This window comes from Procambarus clarkii, chromosome 61 (assembly GCF_040958095.1).
Source record: "Procambarus clarkii isolate CNS0578487 chromosome 61, FALCON_Pclarkii_2.0, whole genome shotgun sequence".
Taxonomy (NCBI): domain Eukaryota; kingdom Metazoa; phylum Arthropoda; class Malacostraca; order Decapoda; family Cambaridae; genus Procambarus; species Procambarus clarkii.
The window spans coordinates 14,081,595-14,108,123 of NC_091210.1; the positions used below are offsets into that span (position 1 = coordinate 14,081,595).

At 38.7% G+C, this 26,529-nt stretch overlaps 3 protein-coding genes across 3 annotated transcripts; 1 reads left to right on the forward strand and 2 right to left on the reverse strand.

Moving 5' to 3' along the window:
- Positions 1-224: 224 nt before the first annotated feature.
- On the reverse strand, positions 225-4,882 carry LOC123774426 (uncharacterized). The gene is made up of 4 exons (XM_045768725.2): positions 4,561-4,882; positions 3,694-3,832; positions 2,548-2,667; positions 225-1,175 (listed from the first exon to the last, which is right to left on the reverse strand). Exons 1-4 carry the CDS (start codon positions 4,605-4,607, stop codon positions 984-986), a joined length of 498 nt encoding a protein of 165 aa, XP_045624681.2. The 5' UTR covers positions 4,608-4,882; the 3' UTR covers positions 225-983.
- A 9,038-nt stretch (positions 4,883-13,920) lies between these two features.
- Positions 13,921-17,335, forward strand: LOC123774428 (peptidyl-tRNA hydrolase 2, mitochondrial). Its single transcript, XM_045768727.2, has 4 exons — positions 13,921-13,936; positions 14,479-15,209; positions 16,460-16,614; positions 16,994-17,335. The coding sequence occupies exons 2-4, from the start codon at positions 14,936-14,938 to the stop codon at positions 17,138-17,140; spliced, it is 576 nt and encodes a 191-aa protein (XP_045624683.2). The 5' UTR covers positions 13,921-13,936; positions 14,479-14,935; the 3' UTR covers positions 17,141-17,335.
- Positions 17,327-26,087, reverse strand: Prosbeta6 (proteasome beta6 subunit). Its single transcript, XM_045768726.2, has 5 exons — positions 25,887-26,087; positions 24,609-24,798; positions 22,280-22,409; positions 19,291-19,445; positions 17,327-17,629 (listed from the first exon to the last, which is right to left on the reverse strand). Exons 1-5 carry the CDS (start codon positions 25,970-25,972, stop codon positions 17,492-17,494), a joined length of 699 nt encoding a protein of 232 aa, XP_045624682.1. The 5' UTR covers positions 25,973-26,087; the 3' UTR covers positions 17,327-17,491.
- Between the last annotated feature and the right edge of the window lie 442 nt (positions 26,088-26,529).

Genomic DNA, 26,529 nt, shown 5'->3' on the forward strand with positions numbered 1-26,529 from the left:
GAAACATGTTTGAAAGAAAACCTGCTGCCAGTATACACCAATATATATATATATATATATATATATATATATATATATATATATATATATATATATATATATATATATATATATATATATATATATATATATATGACCGAAAAGGTAAGATTAATAATTCTAACACGAATTTGTTTAATATTTCTTATGTTTTTCTTCACTGTCGGTGGTAATGGAAATATCAATTCTCCAAAATTCATTTTTATTAATGATATGGCGCCTAGAAGCGCTTCGTAAGGGCTTCTTACATTCTCAAAGACTTGTTTACACTTAACACTACTTATGATACACTCGATACACTGTGTATGAAACATTTGACATAACTCTTGCTTTGTATTGATTTTGGGTGAGGTGGGTATTCGGTGAGGTGGATACATGAGAATGGAAATAACTGCAGAGGGCCTATTGACCCATACGGTGCCTTGAAGTGGGTAGAATATAGTTGTGCGTTAATTGGCTGTTGATTGCTGGTGTTGACTTTTTGATGTGTAATGCCTCGCTGATGTCAAGCCGCCTGCTATCGCTGTACCTATCGATGATTTCAGTGTTGTTTGTTAAGATTTCTCTGGTGATGGTCTGGTTGTGAGAGATCATCACCAGATGGTCTCTTCTCACAACCACTTTAGGTTCTTTTGAACTAAGTTTAGGTTCTAACGTTAGGTTCTGTTGGCGATTATTTGTATTTGTAGTACGTGGGTGATACATTTACAGCGTTGTGGTTCGAACAAAATCTGTCATTCATGAACCGTTTTTCATCCATAAACAGGGGGGTTAGGCGGGTGCATGGAATGGACTTTGGGCCTTTGTTTGGAGGACGGGCTGGAGGACAGGTTGCCTTATGGCAGCTTGGACGAGGACGAGTCGAAGTAATGCAATTCCAAGCTTCGAGAAAGCTTTCATGCAAACATTCTATATTCCACATTTTTCTCCCACCCACAGTAGCCTCATATATTAGAAGTATGATAGACTGCTTGTACTACCACTCTGGCGTGCTGAAGGACAGGCATAGTCGACATCTTGCCCTGGGGGAAGGCTTGACAGGAACTGTGTTGACCGTCCAGGCAACAAAGAGGCTCCCTAGTACTGACTTCAGCGTACTCCCACGGTCCTTCGCACAGACTCATGTACAGGTGCACCTGCAAAACTTTTCTGAATACACAGAGAAATTGCATTATCGTAAAACATAAATGAGAAACTCTACAAGAGTCGTGATTAGGATTCGAACCTATGCGCTGGGTTCTAAACAAATGAGAGCTGAAAATGTTCTGTAAATAGATTAATTATATGTGAAAAAGCTAGAAAGTTTATGTAAATTATGAGAACCGGTGTACACGATCTTAAGTTACCTCTCGTGTAGACTTAAATGTTTATGAGTGACAGAAATCTTAACGACGCTCTGAGCTAATTATGTGCCTCTGTAACCTTTCCACCACCGCCCACGGGAGGCGTATGGGGTGAATAATAAATAAATGAACTGAAATGCTCTTTACGGGCCTTTGGCAAAAACCACCACCACAAACAATATTCATCACAGTCTCCACACAAACTACTCATCACAGTCTCCACACAAACTACTCATCACAGTCTCCACACAAACTACTCAGCACAGTCTCCACACAAACTACTCATCACAGTCTCCACACAAACTACTCATCACAGTCTCCACACAAACTACTCATCACAGTCTCCACACAAACTACTCATCACAAACACTACACAAACAGAAAAGACAATATCAAAACATTATGCCATATTGACCAGACCACACACTAGAAATTGAAGGGACGACGACGTTTCGGTCCGTCCTGGACCATTCTCAAGTCGATTGTGTTGAAAATCGACTTGAGAATGGTCCAGGACGGACCGAAACGTCGTCGTCCCTTCAATTTCTAGTGTGTGGTCTGGTCAACATACTTCAGCCACGTTATTGTGACTCATCGCCTGCATTATACCACAATCATCACCCACCACCATGTCTCCTAAGGCTTCCCACAAGCACAAATACTACCACAAACCACCGTAGAGTCCCGGCTTCTGAATAGTCCTAAACAGAGACCTTAAGCCGGGGCCAAACAAGACCTTTGGATACGTCTCCTTACATGCCTCGTTTCACCCAGCCTAAGAAATACAAAATTGTGACAGCCATATATACCACAAACACAAATTTAATATACTAAACACATCAAAACGAGACAATAAAACAAGGGAAGGGAACGTTAACGAGAAAGCGCCAAGCTATTACGACTAAATAGCGCTTGGAAGGGGGGCAGGATAAGGGTTTCGGATGGAGACGGGGGATAAGGATGGTGCCCAAGCACTTGGACGGTCGGGTGATTGAACTCCGACCTGTAAGAAGCTCTACCGTCGCTCTACCGTCCAGCCCAAGTGGTTAGACAGACAATAAATAAGTCACAGACACCACCAATAAGGTGACGGATGCCACAACGCTACAAAACTCAACACATATGTCCAACACCAACACTACCAGTCCCTAGGGAGGAGGTGTACCAGGTGTGCGGGCAGGTGTGGGTCTCCCCTCTCGTTCAGAGCACGACAGAACAGCTGTCCAACCGTCTCCCCGTCGTCCAGCTGGTGAGACAGGTTCCCTCCTCCTGTCACCTCCAGGAACTGATGGCCATAGTCTAATTAGTTGTGGAATTGATGAAGTCGTGGATGCCAACTTAAGAAAGTTTGACATAATAGATGGGTTTGATAACGATGTACTGATACATGGGTGTTATCAGTCAACTGATTCTCCAAAAACTATAATGCTTTTATTTATTTATTTATTTATATATATACAAGAAGGTATATTAGGATTGTGAGGATACATAGCATAGCAATTACATTCTTGTAAAGCCACTAGTACGCGCAGCGTTTCGGGCAGGTCCTTAATCTAAGACACTTATAAGTAGGTAAATACTTGCAAAATTTATATAAATGATAACAAGTATTGGTCAAACATACACAATATACTCTTGTACCTCACAAATATTCACATTTGGTACTATATGAATACTCCAAATGGTAAAATTAATATTTAATAGTAACTATATACAACCTCTTAGCCTATGCTAGGCTTAAAAAATCCTAGTTCTAATATACGCTAGGCCTAATTTAGTTCATATATGTTCTGAACTAGGCTTAGATTAGGGTTAGTTGCTGCCTCCTCTCTCTCTACCCTCTTCAAAATTTATAGGCAAAACTTTTTTTTTTTGGGTGCAACAATCCACTTTTCGACCAGTTAAATGTTTAATATATTGCTTGACTAGCCTAAAAAATCTGGTGATTTTTATTGAAATATGTCACTCTTAATTGTTTATCCATCAACCTGCGTATATGGATGTGTGATAATGACATGATAGACAGTGTACCTAGGAGCTACAAGAATTTTGCCCCAAGAGTCTAACACTTATATGCTGTGCTTACTATATTAACCTGCAATGTTAAATGGGATTCTTGTATTGTTATTTGTGTATTTGTACTCACTGAATTTGTGCGCCCCTGGAGGGACTTGAAGTAGAGGGGGTAGAAATAGCCTAAGCTACTCTATCCCTTTGAGATGTATTTTTTCGTCTCAATAAACATACTTGAACTTGAACTTGAACCTGCGTATAAATATTCCTGTGACGACTCAGTCTCGCAGAAGCTCACCTGCTCGATGCACGCTCTCCTACAGGTGATGAAGGCGTGGCAATTATCTACGAGAGTAGACCTGAGAATGACCACCTGTTGCACCCACTGGTCCGTGCTGAGGAAGGTGCCGCAGTCACACGCAGCCTCGCCCCACACCCTGTTGGGAACCTCTTATTCAGGCGATGAGTCACAATAACGTGGCTGAAGAATGTTGACCAGACCACACACTAGAAGGTGAAGGGACGACGACGTTTCGGTCCGTCCTGGACCATTCTCAAGTCGATTGTGAATGGTCCAGGACGGACCGAAACGTCGTTGTCCCTTCACCTTCTAGTGTGTGGTCTGGTCTGATTGATACCTGGTCAACGAACCTCTTATACTCGCTTAATTATTCTCTTTTTTAAAAACAAAGTGGTCTGAATAATATCTAATTTGTTCAGTATTGTAATGGTCTGGATGAGATCAGCCTTGTCATGTGTTTTTAGTCCTGCATGTGGCCCTTAAGTCGTTCCTGATGCGAAAGCCGACTTAGTTCTGGGGTGAGTTTTGTCGTCCTGTGTTGAACTTTCTCCAAAGCGGATATGTACTTTTGAAGGTAAAGTGTGATCCATATGCTTGGATATGTGTAAGGGGCACACCAGAGACGCAGCTGAACAACCAATTTGTCCGAACATAAGACCAATGTATAACTAGCTAATTACTTTGAAGTCCTGTATGAAATAATGTTTATACTATACAAATAGTTATGCAGAACGAAATTATCTCTTAACCATAAACTAAATTGTTTATTTTAAACATTCAAGTCCAGTTCCTAGACTCATTTTATGACGCTAACAACTCCATAGTAAACCAATTAAACTAAAGAGAATGTTATTGGTGACTCACGGGGAGGCGAGGACACAGAGGAGAAGAACAACTGCCAGGGACGCCATCGTTGAACTGCTGGCGGTGGTGGTGGTGGTGCTGCGAGTGGTAGTGGTGGTGGTGCTGCGAGTGGTAGTGGTGGTGGTGCTGCGAGTGGTAGTGGTGGTGGTGCTGCGAGTGGTAGTGGTGGTGGTGCTGCGAGTGGTAGTGGTGGTGGCGCTGCTGGTGGTGGTGGTGGAGGTGATGTTGATGGTGGGAGTGCTAGTACTGGTGGTAATGGTGCTGTTGGTGGACGGGACAGTGAGAGCTCTACATCACAGACGCTCAAAATCTACTGATTGCTAATTTCCCCCTCCCTCCCCCCAGCGAATCTTTTCCCACGCCACCTCTGGCGCCACCACTGCCGCCCGGTCTCTTCATTTGCTACTCCGTACAAAATCCAACCTCCTAACCTGTCAAATCCGATGCGTAGGAAACGTAGATATTAGTGACCCGTTACTTTTCACAGTTGGCTGTAACGTTGGTTACAATAACGGAAAACCCGCAACCTATTAGTTTGAGAGGACGGGGTCAACCCCAGACTGCTTCATAATAACTGAATCTGACTACAAGGACAATAATAACTGCTTCTTGACACCCAGGACATAACCTGAAATCTATTGAAAGTTGCAATTACACATCCGTTAAGGAAGCAACTTTGTAGTTAGCGGGTTGGACATGTATATGAGTGGGATTGGGTGGTTATAGATAGGAGCGCCTCGTATGGGCCAATAGGCCTTCTGCAGTTGCCTTTGTTCTTATGTTCTTCTTATGTTATCACAGCTCATCTCCCAGTTCCATATTAATTCACTGTTATTGTTATTTCTATTTTTAATATGAAAAATGCAAGCATTGCACGATACAACTGCCAAATCAACAATATTACCTAGCAGCTGATAGATGACGAAAAGGCACTTCGAGTCAGATCCACTAATCACTGACAGTTTCACAAGAGGGACCTAAAAATAAAAAACAAACCAAATCTTAGAAATAATCAAACGAAATGTAGATTTCAACGAAAAGAAGGTGTATTTGTATAACAGATTGAGATAGTGTGTATAGCGTGAGATTGAGAGGAAGCTGTCATATATTATGCCCGATGTATCATATATCTGCCCGAAACTCTTTACGTAATAGTGGCTTTAGGCATTGTATGTACTAATTCTATCTATAAATTCAGCAATATTTGTATCACCCCTTAATTGCATGTATGTACTTTACCTGAATAAACATTTGAATTTGAATATTAATAACAAATTATTATTTGTTGTATTTCCTACTAAGTTCTGATATAAGGGTGACAGCGGTTAGAATAATTGAGGTGTCCAAGGGTTAATTATGGCTAAAAGATAGCAATAAGCGAAGGATTCACGACAGATTTCCCCTTGTCTAATCACACCGGAAAGTTAATTACTTTGCATTACTTCTGTGGCATAGTGATAAGTGCTATCGGCGTGTATTCCTTTTGCATCCTTACCTCCTCAGTGCATCGTAGTTCACAGGCCTCGATGTTGTCGCAGCTGTCCTCCTGCGTCTCCGGCAGGTTGTGGACCAGCGTCGCCCCTTCCTCTGTAGTGACGGAGGTGGTGCAGTGGTAATGTTACTCCTGAACTGAAGTGGCGCAGTGGTAATGTTACTCCTGAACTGAAGTGGCGCAGTGGTAATGTTACTCCTGAACTGAAGTGGCGCAGTGGTAATGTTACTCTTGAACTGAAGTGGCGCAGTGGTAATGTTACTCCTGAACTGAAGTGGCGCAGTGGTAATGTTACTCCTGAACTGAAGTGGCGCAGTGGTAATGTTACTCCTGAACTGAAGTGGCGCAGTGGTAATGTTACTCCTGAACTGAAGTGGCGCAGTGGTAATGTTACTCCTGAACTGAAGTGGCGCAGTGGTAATGTTACCAGGAACAACAGAGGTCCCAGGACAGAGCCCTGAGGGCCCACACCCACAAAAATTAACACCCTCCCACACTGACTTAACCCCATTTATACTAACTCTTCGTTTCCTTTGGTATAGCCATGCCCTAATCCAACTTAATATAGCACCCCCAATACCATGAGCCTTTATCTTTTTAATCAGTCTTACATGTGGCACTGTATTTATTTATTTTATTTATTTATTTATTTATTTATTTATTTATTTATATACAAGAAGGTACATTGGGTTTGTGAGAATACATAGCATAGTACAGTAATTGCACTCTTGTAAAGCCACTAGTACGCGCAGCGTTTCGGGCAGGTCCTTAATCTAACAAATAATTTTAAGTAGGTAAATTCTAGCAGAATTAATAAAATGATAAATACATTGCAAGAAAAAAAGGAGATGAGAGAGATTAGTAAGTATATTAAAGCACATTGGTATATTAAAGCTCTGATTGATTACATTGACAGGTTGATTGGTAATTTAAACAAGATTAATAGACACCATACATCAAAATCTTTGCTAAAGTCAAGGTACACAACATCACAATCCTTACCACTATTAACTGCCTCAACTATGCTGGACTAAAATGATAGCAAATTTATTAAACATGAACGGGCATGTTTACAAGAAAGAATTCTACCAAAATATACTATATATATATATATATATATATATATATATATATATATATATATATATATATATATATATATATATATATATATATATATATATATATATATATATGTCGTACCTAGTAGCCAGAACGCACTTCTCAGCCTACTATACAAGGCCCGATTTGCCTAATAAGCCAAGTTTTCCTGAATTAATATATTTTCTCAAAATTTTTTTCTTATGAAATGATAAAGCTACCCATTTCATTATGTACGAGGTCAATTTTTTTTTATTGGAGTTAAAATTAACGTAGATATATGACCGAACCTAACCAACCCTACCTAACCTAACCTAACATATCTTTGTAGGTTAGGTTAGGTTAGGTAGCCGAAAAAGTTAGGTTAGGTTAGGTAGGTTAGGTAGTCAAAAAACTATTAATTCATGAAAACTTGGCTTATTAGGCAAATCGGGCCTTGCATAGTAGGCTGACAAGTGCGTTCTGTTTACTAGGTACGATATATATATATATATATATATATATATATATATATATATATATATATATATATATATATATAGAGAGAGAGAGAGAGAGAGAGAGAGAGAGAGAGAGAAAAGATACGTGAATTTAGAGACAATTCTATAACCAATGTTCCAGCGATGTGTAAATATTTCATTCAAAATGATCTGCTACCAGAAATTTTAGCCAAATATCCCCAGTTTGCTAACTGTAGGTAGTAACTGAGTGATTGTAACCTATCCACCGCTGCTCACTGGATGGGGGGCGGTGTGCAGGACAAACATATCAATTGTGACACTAGCTCTCCACATATGTCAGTTGCTTAATTTAGAACCTGTACTTGAGGTCGATCTCGAACCCATTGTTGATGTGACGACTTATATTAAAGTTTGTAACTAGCTCATCAAGATTGTAACTTGCTTAGCTAAATGAATTGCGGGGTTCAGTCCCTGAGCCCATTATGTGCCTCTGTAACCCTTTCCACTACCGCCCACAAGATGGGTATGAAGTGCATAATAAATGAACTAAACTAAACAGTTACCTAATTATATCCAGCATGGTATTAAACTCTTTATCATAAGCTACGGGATCAGTGTTTAAATGAAATTCGGAATTAATAATAATACAGCTGATGCCATCTATCGGCAGGAAAGAACACTATTAACAAGCCTCAACAAGAGCCATAAGATACAGCTTATGCCATCTGTTGTCATCAAATTACACTATCAACACACCAGCCTTCAAAATACACCTAGCGACATCTGTTGAGTCGCCCATGCACTATCAATAGCCGAACAGCGGCCCATAAGGCGGGTTGTTGTGCTTCCATGTCATTGGTAGAAATTTTTTGTTGACATTCACACAACAGCCAATCACAGGAAGCTAAAGGTGCCACCTATTTAATAAATCATCTTTGTTCAGCACACCAGCCCTGCTGATGGCATTCTGCTTCAACTTTAATATTTTCAAAAAGTGAATTGATAATCATTTAAGTCTTAATAAATTGAGAATTAAATATTGTAGGAGAAAACAAGTGTTATAGAAAATTGGCCTGGCTACCTAACTTGTGACGTCATCGGTGGGATTGCCTCAAACAAATAACATTGAATACACAATACTCCGCCCTCTTATTGGACTACATTATTTAGTTAGATGGGAATTTCTGTCAGGTACAAAACAAAGATGTTGTTGTGTAAAAAGACGTATTTCTTAGTTTGCATTTCATTCAGAGAAAGAATGTTGACATTCCCTGCAACAGCCAATCACAGGAAGGTATTTGCTAGAAGCTTATGACGTCATCGTGAGCGTTCCGTACACCAATCTAGTTTATGGCTTTCTGTTAAAGAAGATAATAATATATATTATTATGTATGTGGTATGGAAACGCTTTGCGGGTTAGTGGTTAATAAGAATGTAAAATCTTCATTGCTAAGTACTCTCTTAACCCCAATGTACCTTTTTGTATATAAATAAATCAATAAATAAATTAAAATAAATGGAGCGCAACTCCATAGTCTCCTGAGACTGATGGCTGCCTACTACTGCTGCTAGAAAATAAACAAATTTTAAGGCTTACAATAAATGGCATTGTAATTTAATTAACTGTACTAAATGGTAATGTACATTACGATTTAGTAATGGTAATGCACAGAAAACAGTACAGTTCATATAATTCATAAATATATATATATATATATATATATATATATATATATATATATATATATATATATATATATATATATATATATATATATATATATATATTAATATATAGACCCAAAAACTCCTGACCCCTGAAGGATTCGTACCTAGCTAACCAAGATTCCATGAATCTTAGCATGTCAAGTACTATACTAACTAGGCCATACTGAATATGTTTATCTCTCAGAATGTTCGGTAATATGTTTATTGTTTGTGAAGTGTCTATGTATGTATTAACATGATGTACTGAACGGGGTGAGAATAGCTTGAGCTACCTCATCCCTTTGTGTGTATTTTACCTCAATAAACTTATTTCAATTTAAATTTCGTATGTCTTCACTCAAAATCGATCTGAATTGTAAATAATATTACCTATCCAAGGACACCCAACGCAAGGTGCTCCAACCTAGGATAAGTAGAATCTTACTGCACAGTACACAGTATTGTGCACTGTTCAGTCATCTGTAACCTCGGGTGTGCAAGATCAGCTGAAAGACTTTAAATTCTTACCAGTCATAACTTCCCCTTTCGCAATCTCAACACCATCTAACTCATATCTTGTAACTCTCTCATCATTACCTATCCTCAAAACCTTACATTTGAATTAATATCCTCAAGCAGTAGGAACAAAAAGTAATTGCCGAACACCAGTATGGCATTAAGCTCCGGGATTTAGATCAGTGTTTAAAGGGAATTCGGAATTAATAATAATACAGCTGATGCCATCTATCGGCAGGAAAGAACACTATTAACAAGCCTCAACAGGAGCCATAAGATACAGCTTATGCCATCTGTTGACATCAAATTACACTATAAACAAACCCCCCTTCAAAATACACCTAGCGACATCTGTTGAGTCGCCCATGCACTATCAATAGCTGAACAGCGGCCCATAAGGCGAGTTGTTGTGCTGAAGTAATTGTAAATGTTAGCACAACAGCCTGTAATTGGCTGTTGTGTGAATGTCAACAAAGAGTTTCTGCCAATGATATGCCACCATTTTATTTATTATGCACCCCATGTCATTTTTGTGGGCGGAGCTTGGAACCTCCTACCCGAGCACAACAACCCGCCTTATGGGTTGCTGTTTGGCTATTTTAGTGTGTTGGAAAAGCAACAGATGGCGTTAGTTGTATTTTGTGGGGTAATTTGTTATAAGTGTAATTTGATGTCAACAGATGGCGTAAGCTGTATCTTATGGCTACTATTGACCAGCAAGTTGATAGTGTTTTTATCTGCCAACAGATGGCATCAGCTGTATCATTATTACTTCCGAATTCCCTTTAAACACTGATCTACAAATCCCTTGGATTATGATAAGGTTTTATACCATTTATGATAAGTATTAGATAACTGGAGTTCAGCAATTACTTTTATTTATGAACTGTTCAGGATATCATCATCTGGTTAGGACGTACTGCTCTCGATTGATGAAGATTAAGCCACCCAAGAGGTGGCACGGGCATGAATAGCCCGTAAATACTGCAACAAGGCTCCATTAAGGAACATATAATCTCTTCCCACAACCAGACCATCACCAGAGAAGTCTTAACAAACAACACAGAAATCATCGATAGATACAGCGATAGCAGGCGGCTTGACATCTGCGAGGCATTACACATCAAAAAGTCAGCACCAGCAACCAACAGCCAATTAATGCACAACTATATTCTACCCACTTCAAGACTCCGCTCCAATATAGAAGGATCAAGAGAAATTGAATTGAAATAGAAATTGAAATAAGTTTATTGAGGTAAAATACACACAAAGGGATGAGGTAGCTCAAGCTATTCTCACCCCGTTCATTACATCGTGTTAATACATACATAGACATGTGTGTCACAAGCAATATATATATATATATATATATATATATATATATATATATATATATATATATATAACTGAAAACTCACACCCCAGAAGTGACTCGAACCCATACTCCCAGAAGCAACGCATCTGGTATGTACAAGACGCCTTAATCCACTTGACCATCACGACCGGACATAATGAGGTGATAGCCGAGGCTATTTGAACCACCCCACCGCCGGCACTCGGATAGTTATCTTGGGCATAGCATTGCTATGCCCAAGATAACTATCCGAGTGCCGGCGGTGGGGTGGTTCAAATAGCCTCGGCTATCACCTCATTATGTCCGGTCGTGATGGTCAAGTGGATTAAGGCGTCTTGTACATACCAGATGCGTTGCTTCTGGGAGTATGGGTTCGAGTCACTTCTGGGGTGTGAGTTTTCAGTTGCATATGTCCTGGGGACCATTCAGGCTTGTTCGCATTTGTGTTCCTCACGTGTTGCCCCAAAGAATGAGGTGATTTGGTAAAATGCTATGCCCAAGATAACTATCCGAGTGCCGGCGGTGGGGTGGTTCAAATAGCCTCGGCTATCACCTCATTATGTCCGGTCGTGATGGTCAAGTGGATTAAGGCGTCTTGTACATACCAGATGCGTTGCTTCTGGGAGTATGGGTTCGAGTCACTTCTGGGGTGTGAGTTTTCAGTTGCATATGTCCTGGGGACCATTCAGGCTTGTTCGCATTTGTGTTCCTCACGTGTTGCCCCAAAGAATGAGGTGATTTGGTAAAATGCTATGCCCAAGATAACTATCCGAGTGCCGGCGGTGGGGTGGTTCAAATAGCCTCGGCTATCACCTCATTATGTCCGGTCGTGATGGTCAAGTGGATTAAGGCGTCTTGTACATACCAGATGCGTTGCTTCTGGGAGTATGGGTTCGAGTCACTTCTGGGGTGTGAGTTTTCAGTTGCATATGTCCTGGGGACCATTCAGGCTTGTTCGCATTTGTGTTCCTCACGTGTTGCCCCAAAGAATGAGGTGATTTGGTAAAATGCTATGCCCAAGATAACTATCCGAGTGCCGGCGGTGGGGTGGTTCAAATAGCCTCGGCTATCACCTCATTATGTCCGGTCGTGATGGTCAAGTGGATTAAGGCGTCTTGTACATACCAGATGCGTTGCTTCTGGGAGTATGGGTTCGAGTCACTTCTGGGGTGTGAGTTTTCAGTTGCATATGTCCTGGGGACCATTCAGGCTTGTTCGCATTTGTGTTCCTCACGTGTTGCCCCAAAGAATGAGGTGATTTGGTAAAATGCTATGCCCAAGATAACTATCCGAGTGCCGGCGGTGGGGTGGTTCAAATAGCCTCGGCTATCACCTCATTATGTCCGGTCGTGATGGTCAAGTGGATTAAGGCGTCTTGTACATACCAGATGCGTTGCTTCTGGGAGTATGGGTTCGAGTCACTTCTGGGGTGTGAGTTTTCAGTTGCATATGTCCTGGGGACCATTCAGGCTTGTTCGCATTTGTGTTCCTCACGTGTTGCCCCAAAGAATGAGGTGATTTGGTAAAATGCTATGCCCAAGATAACTATCCGAGTGCCGGCGGTGGGGTGGTTCAAATAGCCTCGGCTATCACCTCATTATGTCCGGTCGTGATGGTCAAGTGGATTAAGGCGTCTTGTACATACCAGATGCGTTGCTTCTGGGAGTATGGGTTCGAGTCACTTCTGGGGTGTGAGTTTTCAGTTGCATATGTCCTGGGGACCATTCAGGCTTGTTCGCATATATATATATATATATATATATATATATATATATATATATATATATATATATATATATATATATATATATATATTATATATATATATATATATATATATATATATATATATATATATATATATATATATATATATATATATATATATATATATATATATATATATATATATATATATATATATATATATATATTTTATGTGTGTGTGTGTATGTGCAGAAATAATATTAATAAAACAATTAACATCGTGTAGTGTACTCTATATATCAAAATATATTACTTTGAAACCCATATCATTCACTAAAAAAATTGGGCTACTCTTATTACAAATTCGCTACTTTTAGACTGTCAGCTCGCTACTTTTAGACTGTCAGGTCGCTAGTTTTAGACTGTCAGCTCGCTACTTTTAGAATGTCAGCTCGCTACTTTTAGACTGTCAGCTCGCTACTTTTAGACTGTCAGCTCGCTACTTTTAGACTGTCAACTCGCTACTTTTAGATTGTCAGCTCGCTACTTTTAGACCGTCAGCTCGCTACTTTTAGACCGCCAGCTCGCTACTTTTAGACCGCCAGCTCGCTACTTTTAGTTTGTCAGCTCGCTACTTTTAGACTGTCAGCTCGCTACTTTTAGACTGCCAGCTCGCTACTTTTAGACTGCCAGCTCGCTACTTTTAGACTGTCAGCTCGCTACTTTTAGACTGTCAGCTCGCTACTTTTAGACTGTCAGCTCGCTACTTTCAGCAATTTAGACCTGGCACCCGTGGGTGACGTCACGATGTAAACAAGACGCTCAAGCATGGCGGATGGCCACGGCCGCTCTAGGGTCCCCAGCGACGCCGACGACGACGACGAGCAGGATCCCGTAGAGTCCATGATCGCCAAGACGGGCTGCCTGGAGAAACATTACGCCGTGCAGGTGTGTGTGTGGGCAGAGGTCACGACCTCTCCGTAGGGTACAGTCGCACCTCCACGGATCTCCAGTATCAGCTAATGATACTGGTTCAAGTATGTTTATTGAGACAATAAAAAAAATACATTTCAAATGGATAGAGTAGCTTAGGCTATTTCTACCCCCCATGATACTGGTGATGGCTCCAAAGGGCCACCACTTACGGGCTATTCATGCACGTGTCACCTTTTGGGTGGCTTAATCTTAATCTTCGTCAGTGTGTGGGGTTAAACGATGTCTTCTAGCACGCTTAAGTCGGTGCCTGGCAGGTCGTACGTAACTACATGCCCTAAAAGCACTGTGCGTATTAGTGGCTTTAGGCATCATTATTATATGATGAATATATTAGGTTTACCATAGCTTTTATCAATTAGATGACAAAAAGCAAGTCATTCTAATAACTAGAGCCATACACAATTTTATTTGACTATTAAAACTTGTGCCCTCTAAATATTTATATAAAAATGTGGCCAAATTGTTTATTTTTCATGTGTTTAACTTATCTTCCCATTTAAGAGTTCAAAGTAACATTCATACATAATAAGTTGTTTACTACAGCAGTTTTCTAGGGTAATTGTACGCATATTTTCTGTTCCAGTTTTGCATGGCAGACCACAAGGATTGGCGCAAGTGTCAGACTCAAGTGAAGGATTTTCAGTCTTGTATAACAGATTACAACAGAAATAAACATAAAGAATGATGACTGATGTGTAAAACATTATTTACTTGTACTGTAAACTGATCATCCAAATAATAGTTTGACTAAAGCAGACTAATTTATATCTTAAGTTGTGAACAAATCAAATTTTATTACCTTAGTTGTAATTTTCCACAAAATTTCTTCCCGCCAAACACACACCGAAACTAAGACGTTGGTACAACGTTCGAACAAGTTTTAACACCTCCTAACCAGTTATAACAACCAATATAGCAAGTTGTAACAACGTTCTAATACGTCATAAACACGTTAAGCCAAGCTGTAACAACTTTATTACAAGTTGTAACAAGCGGAAAATAGAGACAGTTTCGGTTTGTGTTTCCCGGGTTGTACTTTAATGAACGTACAAGATCGTCAGAGTGAAGACAGTACAGTATTGTATAGCTCAGAAAAATCTCCAGGACTTATGGATGGTTCTAATGTAAGCAGGCCTAAGCCTCTTTGGGAGCTGCCATCAATCACTACAACAACTGTCGCTTTCACTTGTTTTCTGGCTGGCGTTTTTATTGGTCGCAAGTTGAGAAATGCTGCACAAAGAGTGACTTCCCTCGTCTCGACTGGACCCACAAAATTGGCACTTGTGGTCAGAAATGACTTGAATATGGGGAAAGGTTGGTGTGAGATTTTTTATTAACTATTAGTGTATTTCACATTCAGCATATAGGCTACATTCACAAAATATATTCCAGATTAGCAATGTTTAAATAATCAAAAACAGTATATGCAAAAATTAACACCTTAAAGTATATTGCAGCTCATCTTCATTCCCTTAATTTCATGTTCCATATTAACCACCTGACCATGTATACATGACATGCAGTTCCTGAGTGATGCCATTTTGGGACCAAAAAAAAAAAAAAAATTCTGACCTACGGCTCCTTGTGGTTTACCGAGGACTTCTACCAAGTACTGTACCAGGCTTTTGTTGCCCTCATCCTTCACCATGGCTAGGATATGTCAAATGGTTTATCATGTATTTAAGGAAGATACAGTAGCAAGTCTATCTTAAGCCACCATTGAGATCAGTTTCTGTTACAAAAGAAATAAATTATGCCAACTACCAATTACAAATTAGCAGCACACCCAACCCCCCCCACGTGACAACAGTCAGAGCAGCGGATAGTCTTCACTGTCTGGTGTCCAGACATCACCAATCTAGACTGATCAGTTTTCTAAATAGTTTTTCACTGGAAACGGTTATCTGGATGCAGGGGATTTCATGTTTCAGGTTTTGCTTCATGATGTATGTGCCATTTGTTTGTGTGCTACTGACTATGGCTTCTCTGCATCGTCTGTGTTTCAAGAGTTTACTGTTGCTTGACAAAGGCTTCTGCCCCAGAGCATCTTTTCTGAAGTTGTTTTGGTGTTGTATTCAGCATGATTCAGTTCTTGATTTGGTTACACCACTACTTTGGTGGTGCACTGGGCTTGAGATTAGTTAACTCCCCAAACATTCAATTATTAAGAATATATTCTAACCTGAATATAGTTTATTTATTTATACAGAATTATTATTTAATATACAGAACATTTATATCTGTCACTTATTCTGTAACATATCTAGACAAATGAAGTCAGGAAGTAAAAGGCAGCTCTGCCTCAAGCTTCTGCTCTATGGCTTACATCTGCCAGTGAGAAAAATAGTCAATCCTCACCAAGCCATATTAAAATGTGCACAGAAATTGACCAGAGAGGAGCAGTGCCGAATCGAATTCCACCAATGAACCACTTTATTCATTATTTGTGTGATATAAGTTTGCAATAATACAACTTTTAAATGCTCAGCATGTTAGGACTTGCAGGTAGAGAAAGTAGGAGCGTGAAGAGTGAAGGATACATCTTAATGCATTTTTTTTTTTAGGAAAAATAGCTGCCCAGTGTTCGCATGGGACCCTGGCAGCTTACCGACAGATGCAGAAAAGCAACCCAGGGTTGTTGCAAGCCTGGGAAGATGCTGGTCAGCCCAAAGTTGTGCTCAGAGCTGCAGACTTGGATCACTTACAAAAGTTAAATGAGGTTTGTTAAACCCTTTAATATAAGAACTGATTTGTCTATTATTACTGTTTGGCAGAACAGAACTTAAACAATTCACCTTAAGATTTTACTGTGCGTTTTGACATGGCATTAACGAAAGTAAATAAAGCTTTAAAAGTCTTTAGTATGAATCGATATTTATGTTGCCAATTATTACAAAGGGCTTTGAGCCCCTAAAGGGACAGTATTTTATATTGGCATAAAAAATTCTTGGGGAAACTAATAGTAAAGAAGCCCAGCCTTGGCACATTCTTTTGGTGATCATTTTCAGAAATGTATCAGATTGAAGTTTATCTTGTGCAAAGTTCAAGTTGTAAATTTATAATTTAGAAATTTACTAATGCATGCTGTTGCATTGCAGATGGCAGCAACAGCTGGAGTATTAACAGCCAGTGTACAGGATGCTGGGAAAACTCAAGTAGCCAAAGGTACAGTGACTGTTTTGGCTGTAGGGCCAGCAACTGTGGCAGATGTTGACAAGATCACAGGTCACCTTAAACTACTTTAACATTCTAATAACTTTCATATACTGTATACAAATGTGCCATAATTTCTGACCATCATGAAATGACAAGCTATTAAGAATTTGGTTCTTATTGAGAGCAAGTGATCAAAATTTGTAGATATCGACAATTGTGACACTGCAACTTTAAAACATTTGAATCAGTGTAAATATGTTAAATAAAATACTACATATACTTAACTTTGTTTTAATAAAAAAGATCACAAAAGTTACATGCACGTGTTCCTTACATATATGTATAATGAAACCAGATTTGTCAGTACAATATTTATTATGTATGCACTATGGTCTTAAAAATCATACCAATAGCCGAAAAGTTATTAATACCAATTAGAACTAATCCCTGCGAAGTTTAACCGTTTCCTCTGTTTTAGCATCCTTAGTGATGGTATGAATGATTATGCCATCACCAGTATTTATGTCACGCTCGGCGGCTGACACAAAGGCATCGTGTATAAGCTGACGTGCAAGTTCCTGAAAAAATATAAAGATTTATGAATATCTACAAATAAAAAAGTACAAACTACAACATCTTATATTTTTGTACAGTACATTATTTTTCTTTTACAAATGCTAGTTTTAATGAACGAACAACTCGTCATTACAAAACGGGTCCCGTTTCATCTTGCTTTACAGTCTTTTTTCTGTCTACAATCTTTGACTGTGCACCTTGTCAGATTGTTCAACTAATCCATAACTTGTCAACAAACAAATTCTTCCCTATATCAATTTTAAAGTCCATTCCTACATGTTCCATTTACAATATAATAAATAAACAAAATACCTTGAATCACCATTAACCAGGACACATTTGCCTACTCTGCTAAAACGAGTCAACTCATTCATAGTTCTTGATTCACTAGAGAAAACCCATGAAAAATTGAACTATTTGTGAACCAGCTCAGTTCTAATGATAAACTCATTGGGATAATGCTCTGGAAACTTAAGCCAAACTTGAACCAACATGACCTCATCAGGAATTAATTTGCAAAGGTTAATACTGTACAGTACAGTACTTAGACCAAGATAATGACTACAACCATACCCCTCATTAATACCTTTCATCTATTTGTACAATTTTATCATACAACATTACCATTCTTGTATCAGCCCATCCTCTCGAGTTAGCAAATAAAAATGTACAAACTTTATGGAACCTAACTGATGGACCCATGCAGAGAGAGGTTTGTGAGCCACCGATTTATAATACTGCACATCATAAGAACAAATCAACAAGGGCCGTGATGAGGGTTCGAACCTACGTCCGGGATAATCCCAGATGTGCCTTAGTCGACTGGGCCACGCCATGGTAAAAGAATTGCAACCTGGAGTACTACTCCAGGTACTACGTAGCCTTGTGGCTACGTTCACTCGATATATCACGCTATTGTGATTTCTGTGTGTACTGTACATCATATTTTGTCCATTGGGGACTTTGATGACAAAATGTTTATGTAAGTATTATTTGAAAGGACAGTTATTATTATTAATAAATAATATTAATACATGAACACTGCCAATTAAGCAACACCCATCCACAGAATAACATATCTGAGCAAGTATTATCTAGGCGGCAACACAGGTGCACTCGACAACACAAGTCAGCACACCACATCTAAATCATGATAAAGAATTTAACACAAATAATAATACTTCTAATAACAAAAACCATGATACAGTGGCCAATGGAATGCTAGAGTTTTTACATTTAATAAAGTCACTAATGTGCAAAGTATTTTGCATTCTACATATTGATGTAGAATAAAGGAAACTGCTTTTTAATACTGTAATTATTGAATAAATATTAATGTGTAATTTTAGAGTGGATCCATTGACCATTTTATGGCACTGGGTTGTATTAGAGCAATGAAGGTTTGGTAAATACTCCCTTTTAGGAAGGCACAGTACTGTATTTGAATCACTTGGAACACTGGAGCACAAATGTAGGAGTGTTAATTACCCAGTTTTTCTGATACAAGACATACTGAAATACCAAAGTTTCCATAATAGACTATGAATTACATTTATATTGACAAATTCCCAATGAAAATTTAATGACTAAATACTGTACAGTACTATATACAAATAACTTTAAAACTTTTCACACAACTGTAATGTTAGAAAGACCACTTTACCTTGGTCATTTTGGGAGGCTCCACCCCTAGCATGTTGAGTCCTCCAATCTGGTTGTCCAGGAGAGGTTGAATCTGAGAGACGGATGCACCCGTTGCACTGAATGTCAGCTTTTCCATGTGTCCCACGGGATCATAATGATATACTACACCCTTGCCTAGGTATAAATGGATAATTTAATACTACTGGATACTAGATCATTTTGAATACAATCATAAAACCTTGAAGACTAAACCACACACCAGAAGATGAGGAGACAACGAAATTTCTTTTATTTACAACTCTCTCACCTTTGTTACCCCCATACATTTTATCTACTGTGCCTGTTCTCAAGCTAAACTAAATTTCTTTCATCCCAAACCTGTTTCCAACGCTAGTACCACTGTGCTCTGCCTTTCCTTCGTATCTGAACTAAAAAAATCTCACTAATACCCTTCGTCCTCTTGACAAAGCTCACCTTTTGAAAAACTAACACTTCGTAGTACAGTAATCTGGTTCACACTACTGCTCCTCCTGCTTCCAATGCTGCTGGTGTCTACTCCATTTCCTGTTGGTCTTGTCCTCTCCATTTTGGTGAAACTGGCCGTACACTAAATGACAGACTTTTGGAACACAAAAGAAGTGTTAAGTCTGCAGAAACAATGCTCTCTTCTCGTCATGTTAGGGATTCCAATCATCCTATTGATTAGTCTTTAAAATAATCTTTCCTGCCTTTACTCTTCACAGAAACCATCTTGTCAAACCAGCTCTGATACACAACATACCCAACGTGAACCCGAGTCCTGGCATTGTTGCTGTTGACTCTTCCCTTTCACAGTACATACTCAATGCTTTAACCTTTTTAACAAACGTGACCTAACAAGCCTACCCATCCCTTTTCTCTTTCTCCTCGTATTCTTTTGTTCCTATTCTTACCCCTTATTACACCAATCCCATCCATACCTATTGCCTTTTTTCTTGCTTTCCTCTAGGAATTTCATCTTCCTCACCTCTCTCTCACCTTACTTAATGCCCGCACCTCCCTCACTCCCATCACAATTGAATTGATAATGGTCCAGAATGAACCGAAACATCATCGTCTCATCTTCTGGTGTGTGAGGTTAGTCTTCATATCTTCAGCCAAGTTATTGTGACTATTCATCTGCATCTTAAACCGTCAAATTCTTTAACCAATTGATGCAACATGACCCTTTTGTGTGAGTTTCTTACAGTTGTGTAATATGTGTGTGTATATGGAGCATTGAACCATGACACCCAGTGTTTGTCTCATTATAATTCCTGTCATCTGAAAAAAAACTTCAGGATTTCATAGAATTAAGTGCACAATCTACATATTTTTAAATCTGTAACTGCCGTACTGCACATTAAATCTACTTTTCTAGTACAGTTTCTGTTGTATAAAGTACATTTGTCAATTTTAACTTGGATGACCGACACTGTTGAAAATCAACACCAATATGGAACAAAAGGGGGCAAGGACGGGGTGCACGCTGCATGACCCATGGAGCCGGTTGGCCGAGCGGACAGCACACTGGACTTGTGATCCTGTGGTCCCGGGTTCGATCCCGGGCGCCGGTGAGAAACTATGGGCAGAGTTTCTTTCACCCTATGCCCCTGTTACCTAGCAGTAAAATAGGTACCTGGGTGTTAGTCAGCTGTCACGGGCTGCTTCCTAGAGTGGAGGCCTGGTCGAGGACCGGGCCGCAGGACACTAAAGCCCCGAAATCATCTCAAGATGACCTCAAGATAGATCCATAGCAATCATATTAACCCTTATGTTGGGTTATCATCATACATTGATCCTCACAAAGCAGCTATATGTTTATTTGTTTATCCAGTTTTTATACAAATGATTACTATATCTATATGGATATAATGAAATCTATGCAAAAAAATCTGCTATTGTTTTTAATTGCTTACTATAGATGAATTCAACTTGTACCATCAACAAGGTGATTATCAAATAAAAATTTGGCGTTTCTCGCCAGTGTTTGAATCTATTTCTGAACGACATTACCAGACAGAACAGCAACAAAGGAGTGGATTCCAAGACACTTTCTTTGAACTGTGCCACGAATAGATTTATATGCAATATAGGTGTTCACTCACATTACATTGAATACTGTAGATAGGTCTACCAATCATTTTTTTTTTTTACACTGAAAATTAGTTGACATAATGCGTGGAATAACAGCAAAATGTATGAAAACTAACAGAAGTTCCATAGTTCACTTCTAGACTTTCCTTGTCAACAAATTTACACGAGCAGACTGTGGACCAAATGATCCCCTTTCCCCGGCAATCTCCCAATGTACACGAAACAAACACATTGCTCTACATCAAAATATATAATTATATAAAACTTATTTAGCCCTGCAATTTTTGCAGTTTTCCAAGATGTCCAAATTAGGTATTAGTATAGACACGGATTTGCGTATTAGAAAGACTTGTCTATACAGTCACCATGTTGATCATTAATTGGTAAATTAAACAGACTTCTAGACAGCCAATTCAGTCATTTCTTGTTCGAATGGAACTTTTTTCAATGTAAGTGTGGATGTAATGGAAAATGCAGCGAAAATTTGGAAAAAATAGATTTATGTAGTCAAGCATAAAAATTATAATACTATGGGTTTACAGTAAAAATGCAGTCGTGTGGTTCTGTTATTGAAACACTAAATACACACACACACACATTTTATAACTTATGGTAATAAAAGTCACACCAAGTGTGGCACAAATAAAAATGTCAAAGACCCTTTAACAAAGGGTTCCATTTTAGAATATTAATATATTGCAGTAAATTTACTAAAAATTAGAAACAAAAATAGCTTTTAACTTTCAAGAAAAATCATAAAAATAAAAGGCAGACTTCATTTTATCACTAAACTACTAGAGAACAGAAAAATTTGGTTTTACAATCTTTAAATCATTTTCGAATTGCTTTAAAGTCTTTTACCAATGACCGCAAAAATACTAGGCAGAACTTACCATCTTCATCAATGCCTGCAAGAATATTGGACACATAATATGGGAAGAATCGCCTCCAGTAGAGCATTGTTGACAGCAGCTGGGCAACAGCTGTAGTGGACATCATATCATGGTGCTCATGAGAATACATCTGAAAGATTTAGGCCGTCAAATTATTTTAATCAATTTAAATTGTTAAAAAGGGGTTCAAAATTAAGGTAATTTTGCAAATGACAACTGAGGTACACATTCAAGTTTTCACATATAAACAGAGCCTAAAGAAACTAAAATAAAAAGTATCAGTAGATACACAGTGTATCCTCGATTCGGGGAACTATATGGGACCATGCCCGATTCATTCGAGTGAGGGAGTCATTGCAACTGGAGGCATTTGTGATATGCAATTTCTTAAGACAAGAAAAATACATTGCTTCAGCAGTTTATTTCTTCTGAAGTTGCTTCCATCTAAGAATATTGTTAAATTGTGGGAAAGTTTTAGACTTGACTGGTGCTGCACACTGAACCTTTGGGTCCACATACTGACATATTGACCCTTGCACGTGATTGGATCCATATTAAAGAGTTACCACTCGTATCCAAATATTTCTCATGCTTATGGGTTGATTTCACCATGGTTGAAATTAAAATTTCACTATCACATAAAGGACAACTATCATGAGAATCAATTTGTAAAGATTTCACCACATCCTGCATATTTCCCATGCCCTAGCTTTGAAACCTCATTTCAAAGGAAGTTCTCAAACAAAAACCCACCAACTGGAAATGCAAACGAACCATTGAATTTGCTTTTAAATATCCTCAATAGCCTTCTCACGGCTCCAACCGTTTCTTGTAATGGTGCTTCCAACAAGAGTAATAAAAAATGCGATTGGAACCATATTAATGGTAAACATTCATGCCTTAATATTTCCCATGCTCTATGGGCTAATATCACAGAGCAACATTTTAATTTCAAACTATCAAATGATGGGCAACTTTTCCACCAGTCTGTAAACTCTGTCCCAACATTCTAAGCAAATCCGCACACATCCTCTGCTGTGGCAATCTTGTTCGTCGAACTGGGCTAGTAAATCTAGCCTGGAAAGTAAGCATTACAACAAGAGATTTGCTGAAATGAGGTCAATTTAATTGAGGTTCCACTGTAATAATAATAATAATATATGAAAACAAAAACAAAAAACTGTGGCTATTTCCACATTGGTCGTCTCAAGATGATTTGCATGTCAACCCTAAATTCAATGTATGGGTCACCTTACAGTTTCCCAAAGTCGGAACAGGAAGTCCGTTACGTTACCTTGTGTTATCAACCTTCCCCAGGGTGCAACCAACAACAAGTGCCTAACTCCCAGGTTTCTACTTACTGCTAGCTGAACAGATGCATCAGGCAAAAAGGAAACATTGCCTAAATGCTTGTCCTATTGTAGGGATTGAACCTGGGACCCTTGGTTGCGAGCCAATGATGGAGACCACTGTGCTATCTGGCTATGTATCAAAATGACTTTTCACTCACTTTCAGATGAATACTTTGCAGTAAAGAATATGATGCACAGTCTAGTTACTAGATAGTTGAAGTATTGTAATGTACAACTGCAGCATCAACCTAACAATGAAGATAGATACGACTAAAATGAACAACTACTGTAAAAATGCATATAAATTGAAGAGATGTTACTGAACCCTTATTCTCATACCTCTTTCACATGTCTTTCATGTGCAAATATATTGTTAATTGTTGATTAAACTGTTTTAGCACTTGCCAGCAAGGAACTGCAATATTCTAGGTTCAGCAATTTTGTTATTTACATATCAATAGGGATGTTGTCTACTTTGATACAAGATTATGTTATGATATAACCCAACATTATAACCCTTGCATTAGGCCCACGCAGCTGCAAAATGGTATGTAGAATAGCCTTCTCAGTTTAGTTTAGTGCAGCTTTGCCAAATTCTATATATCTCTGAAAATAGAAATGTCCAATCTAACCTAGCAGTGTTCATTATCCTGGAACAATAAAAAAAAAAGCCGACAGAATGATCAGTGGTGGATAAATGAACACACCAATTACCAAGAAATTTAAAGTGTTCTTCCCTATCTTTCTGAAGTCCTCCAATACATGAAAACTAATCAGCAATCTTAACATCTTCTCCAGCCATTAATGAAAACCTCTAAAAGGCAGGCATCTTCCATACCATACCATACCAGAGACTGCACACATGCAACTTTAGTATTAAACTCTTCCTCCAACCCTACATAACACTCCTTTTCGGGAGACAGGGGAGGTCAGATACACTAACATTGAAGCTTTGAATTCCCAGAGTAATTTCTTACCGTTAGTCTGGCCTGCAACACCTTGTTGAGAGTTAGTACGTCGGCCCAACAGCCTGACGATGCCATCATGGTCTTTGGTGTCAGTGGGAACACTTTTCCTTGATCACGAGAGAAGATGTTGAAGCCTCGAGACAAACGGGTATCGCTGGCAATCATCACAAAGTCATCACCAGCGATGGCCACAGATGTGCTGCATGGGGAAATAAACAAAATGTTGGAAATAAGAAGTGGGTTAAAAGGCAACATGACATGATTTTGGTCAGACATGGAATTAAAGTTACTGATTAAATATATAAATTTTGTAATGTTAAACTAAGTTACAACCACTTCCTACACTTATAAGTTCAAGTAATGAAACTTTCTACAGCCACTTATATAAATGCAGAAAATAATTTTCTGTCGTGAGATAAGAGAAAAGAAGGTAGCAGCGAGTCCACTATCTGCTTTGCTAAGTTTAATAAAACCTAATCCAATCTAGTAAAGGTACATGTCCGAAAAATATAACACACATTTGTTTTGTGCACAATGCTGTAGCACGATAAAGTTTGTTGAACTGTCACATATACTTGGATTTTTACATTTCACAAACAATAATTTACACCCATATTAAAACAGGCTTCATACATTCTAATATACATCACAGGTCATGTCAGGTCTTAAAATCCACATGCAAACTATCTGGTGTGATGCAAAATGTATGCAGATTAGCACGAAACATGGAATGAGCAGCAGTGCCGAGCCACAAAGTACCAAAAACAGTCTTGTAAACCATTCAAAACCTATCAAATCCAACCAAACCCTACCCAACATGGCCTAACCTAAAACAACCTAATCTAATGATATATATACAGCTTTGACAATTAAAAAGCTATCTTCGTCAAAACTTGCGTACGACTTGATTTATGCCTCGGCCTAGAGTATACAGCAGCATCACTTTCCTCCCCCCCTCTTTTCAAATAAAATAAAAAAATCCCTGGAAACAATCTGACTGCTCAATGACATCGCAAACGTTGAGCATGTATATATGTATATATTACACACACTATGTGTATACATATAAAATAGCATTCGTCAATTATTTTTGTTGGTTTACATTAGAGAGTAGAGATGACTTTACACGATTTTTCCAGACACTTGAGGCACACAACCAAGGTATACGTGGTTCCAGGCCCATGTTTGTCTAGAATGGCTTTTAAACAATACAAAATGAATTAATACATTGTTGAACAGTATCGTGTACCCGGGCCAGGAGCATGAGGTGTAAAGGGGGGGACTCACCCGCCATTATCAGCATAGGGGCTAAACTGGTGCTTCCTGGGATCCCTCATATAGTCCGCCCCGCTCTCAAGCATCTCTACAGCCATAATTAACTACGAGCGTCACGTTACGGGCACGGCGAGCAGCGTTAATTTCCTCTGTGATCAGCGTCTGTGTCCTCTCCTCCTCTGTCACCGTCAACACCTCGACTTACTAGCCGCCGCCGACTCGTCCGGAACCCTTCCTCCCGAAGTCAATTTTAAGGTCTATATGTAATCTATTACATTTATTATAAAATTGGCTCATTTATTTATGATAACATACTATAACAAATCTTTGTAAGAGTAAAGTTTCAATGACTTTTTGCTGATTTTTTATTAACATTTAAAATTCCAAGTCAATATTATGGTGTTTGAACAGAGTTGTCGACGTTTAAGAAGGTAAACATTTACGAGAATAATGCAATATATATATAAAATTGATTACTATATTTGGTATTTATATTTAACGCATTGTTAATTGTTTAAAATTACTTAAATATACTATTCAAAGCTGTAATTTCTCACTGTATCTCTGAATAAATTAATACGCTTTACGACTGTATCTCTGAAATGCTCTATATAATATACAGTACGCAAGAAATGAAACAGGAATTTCCTTAAGT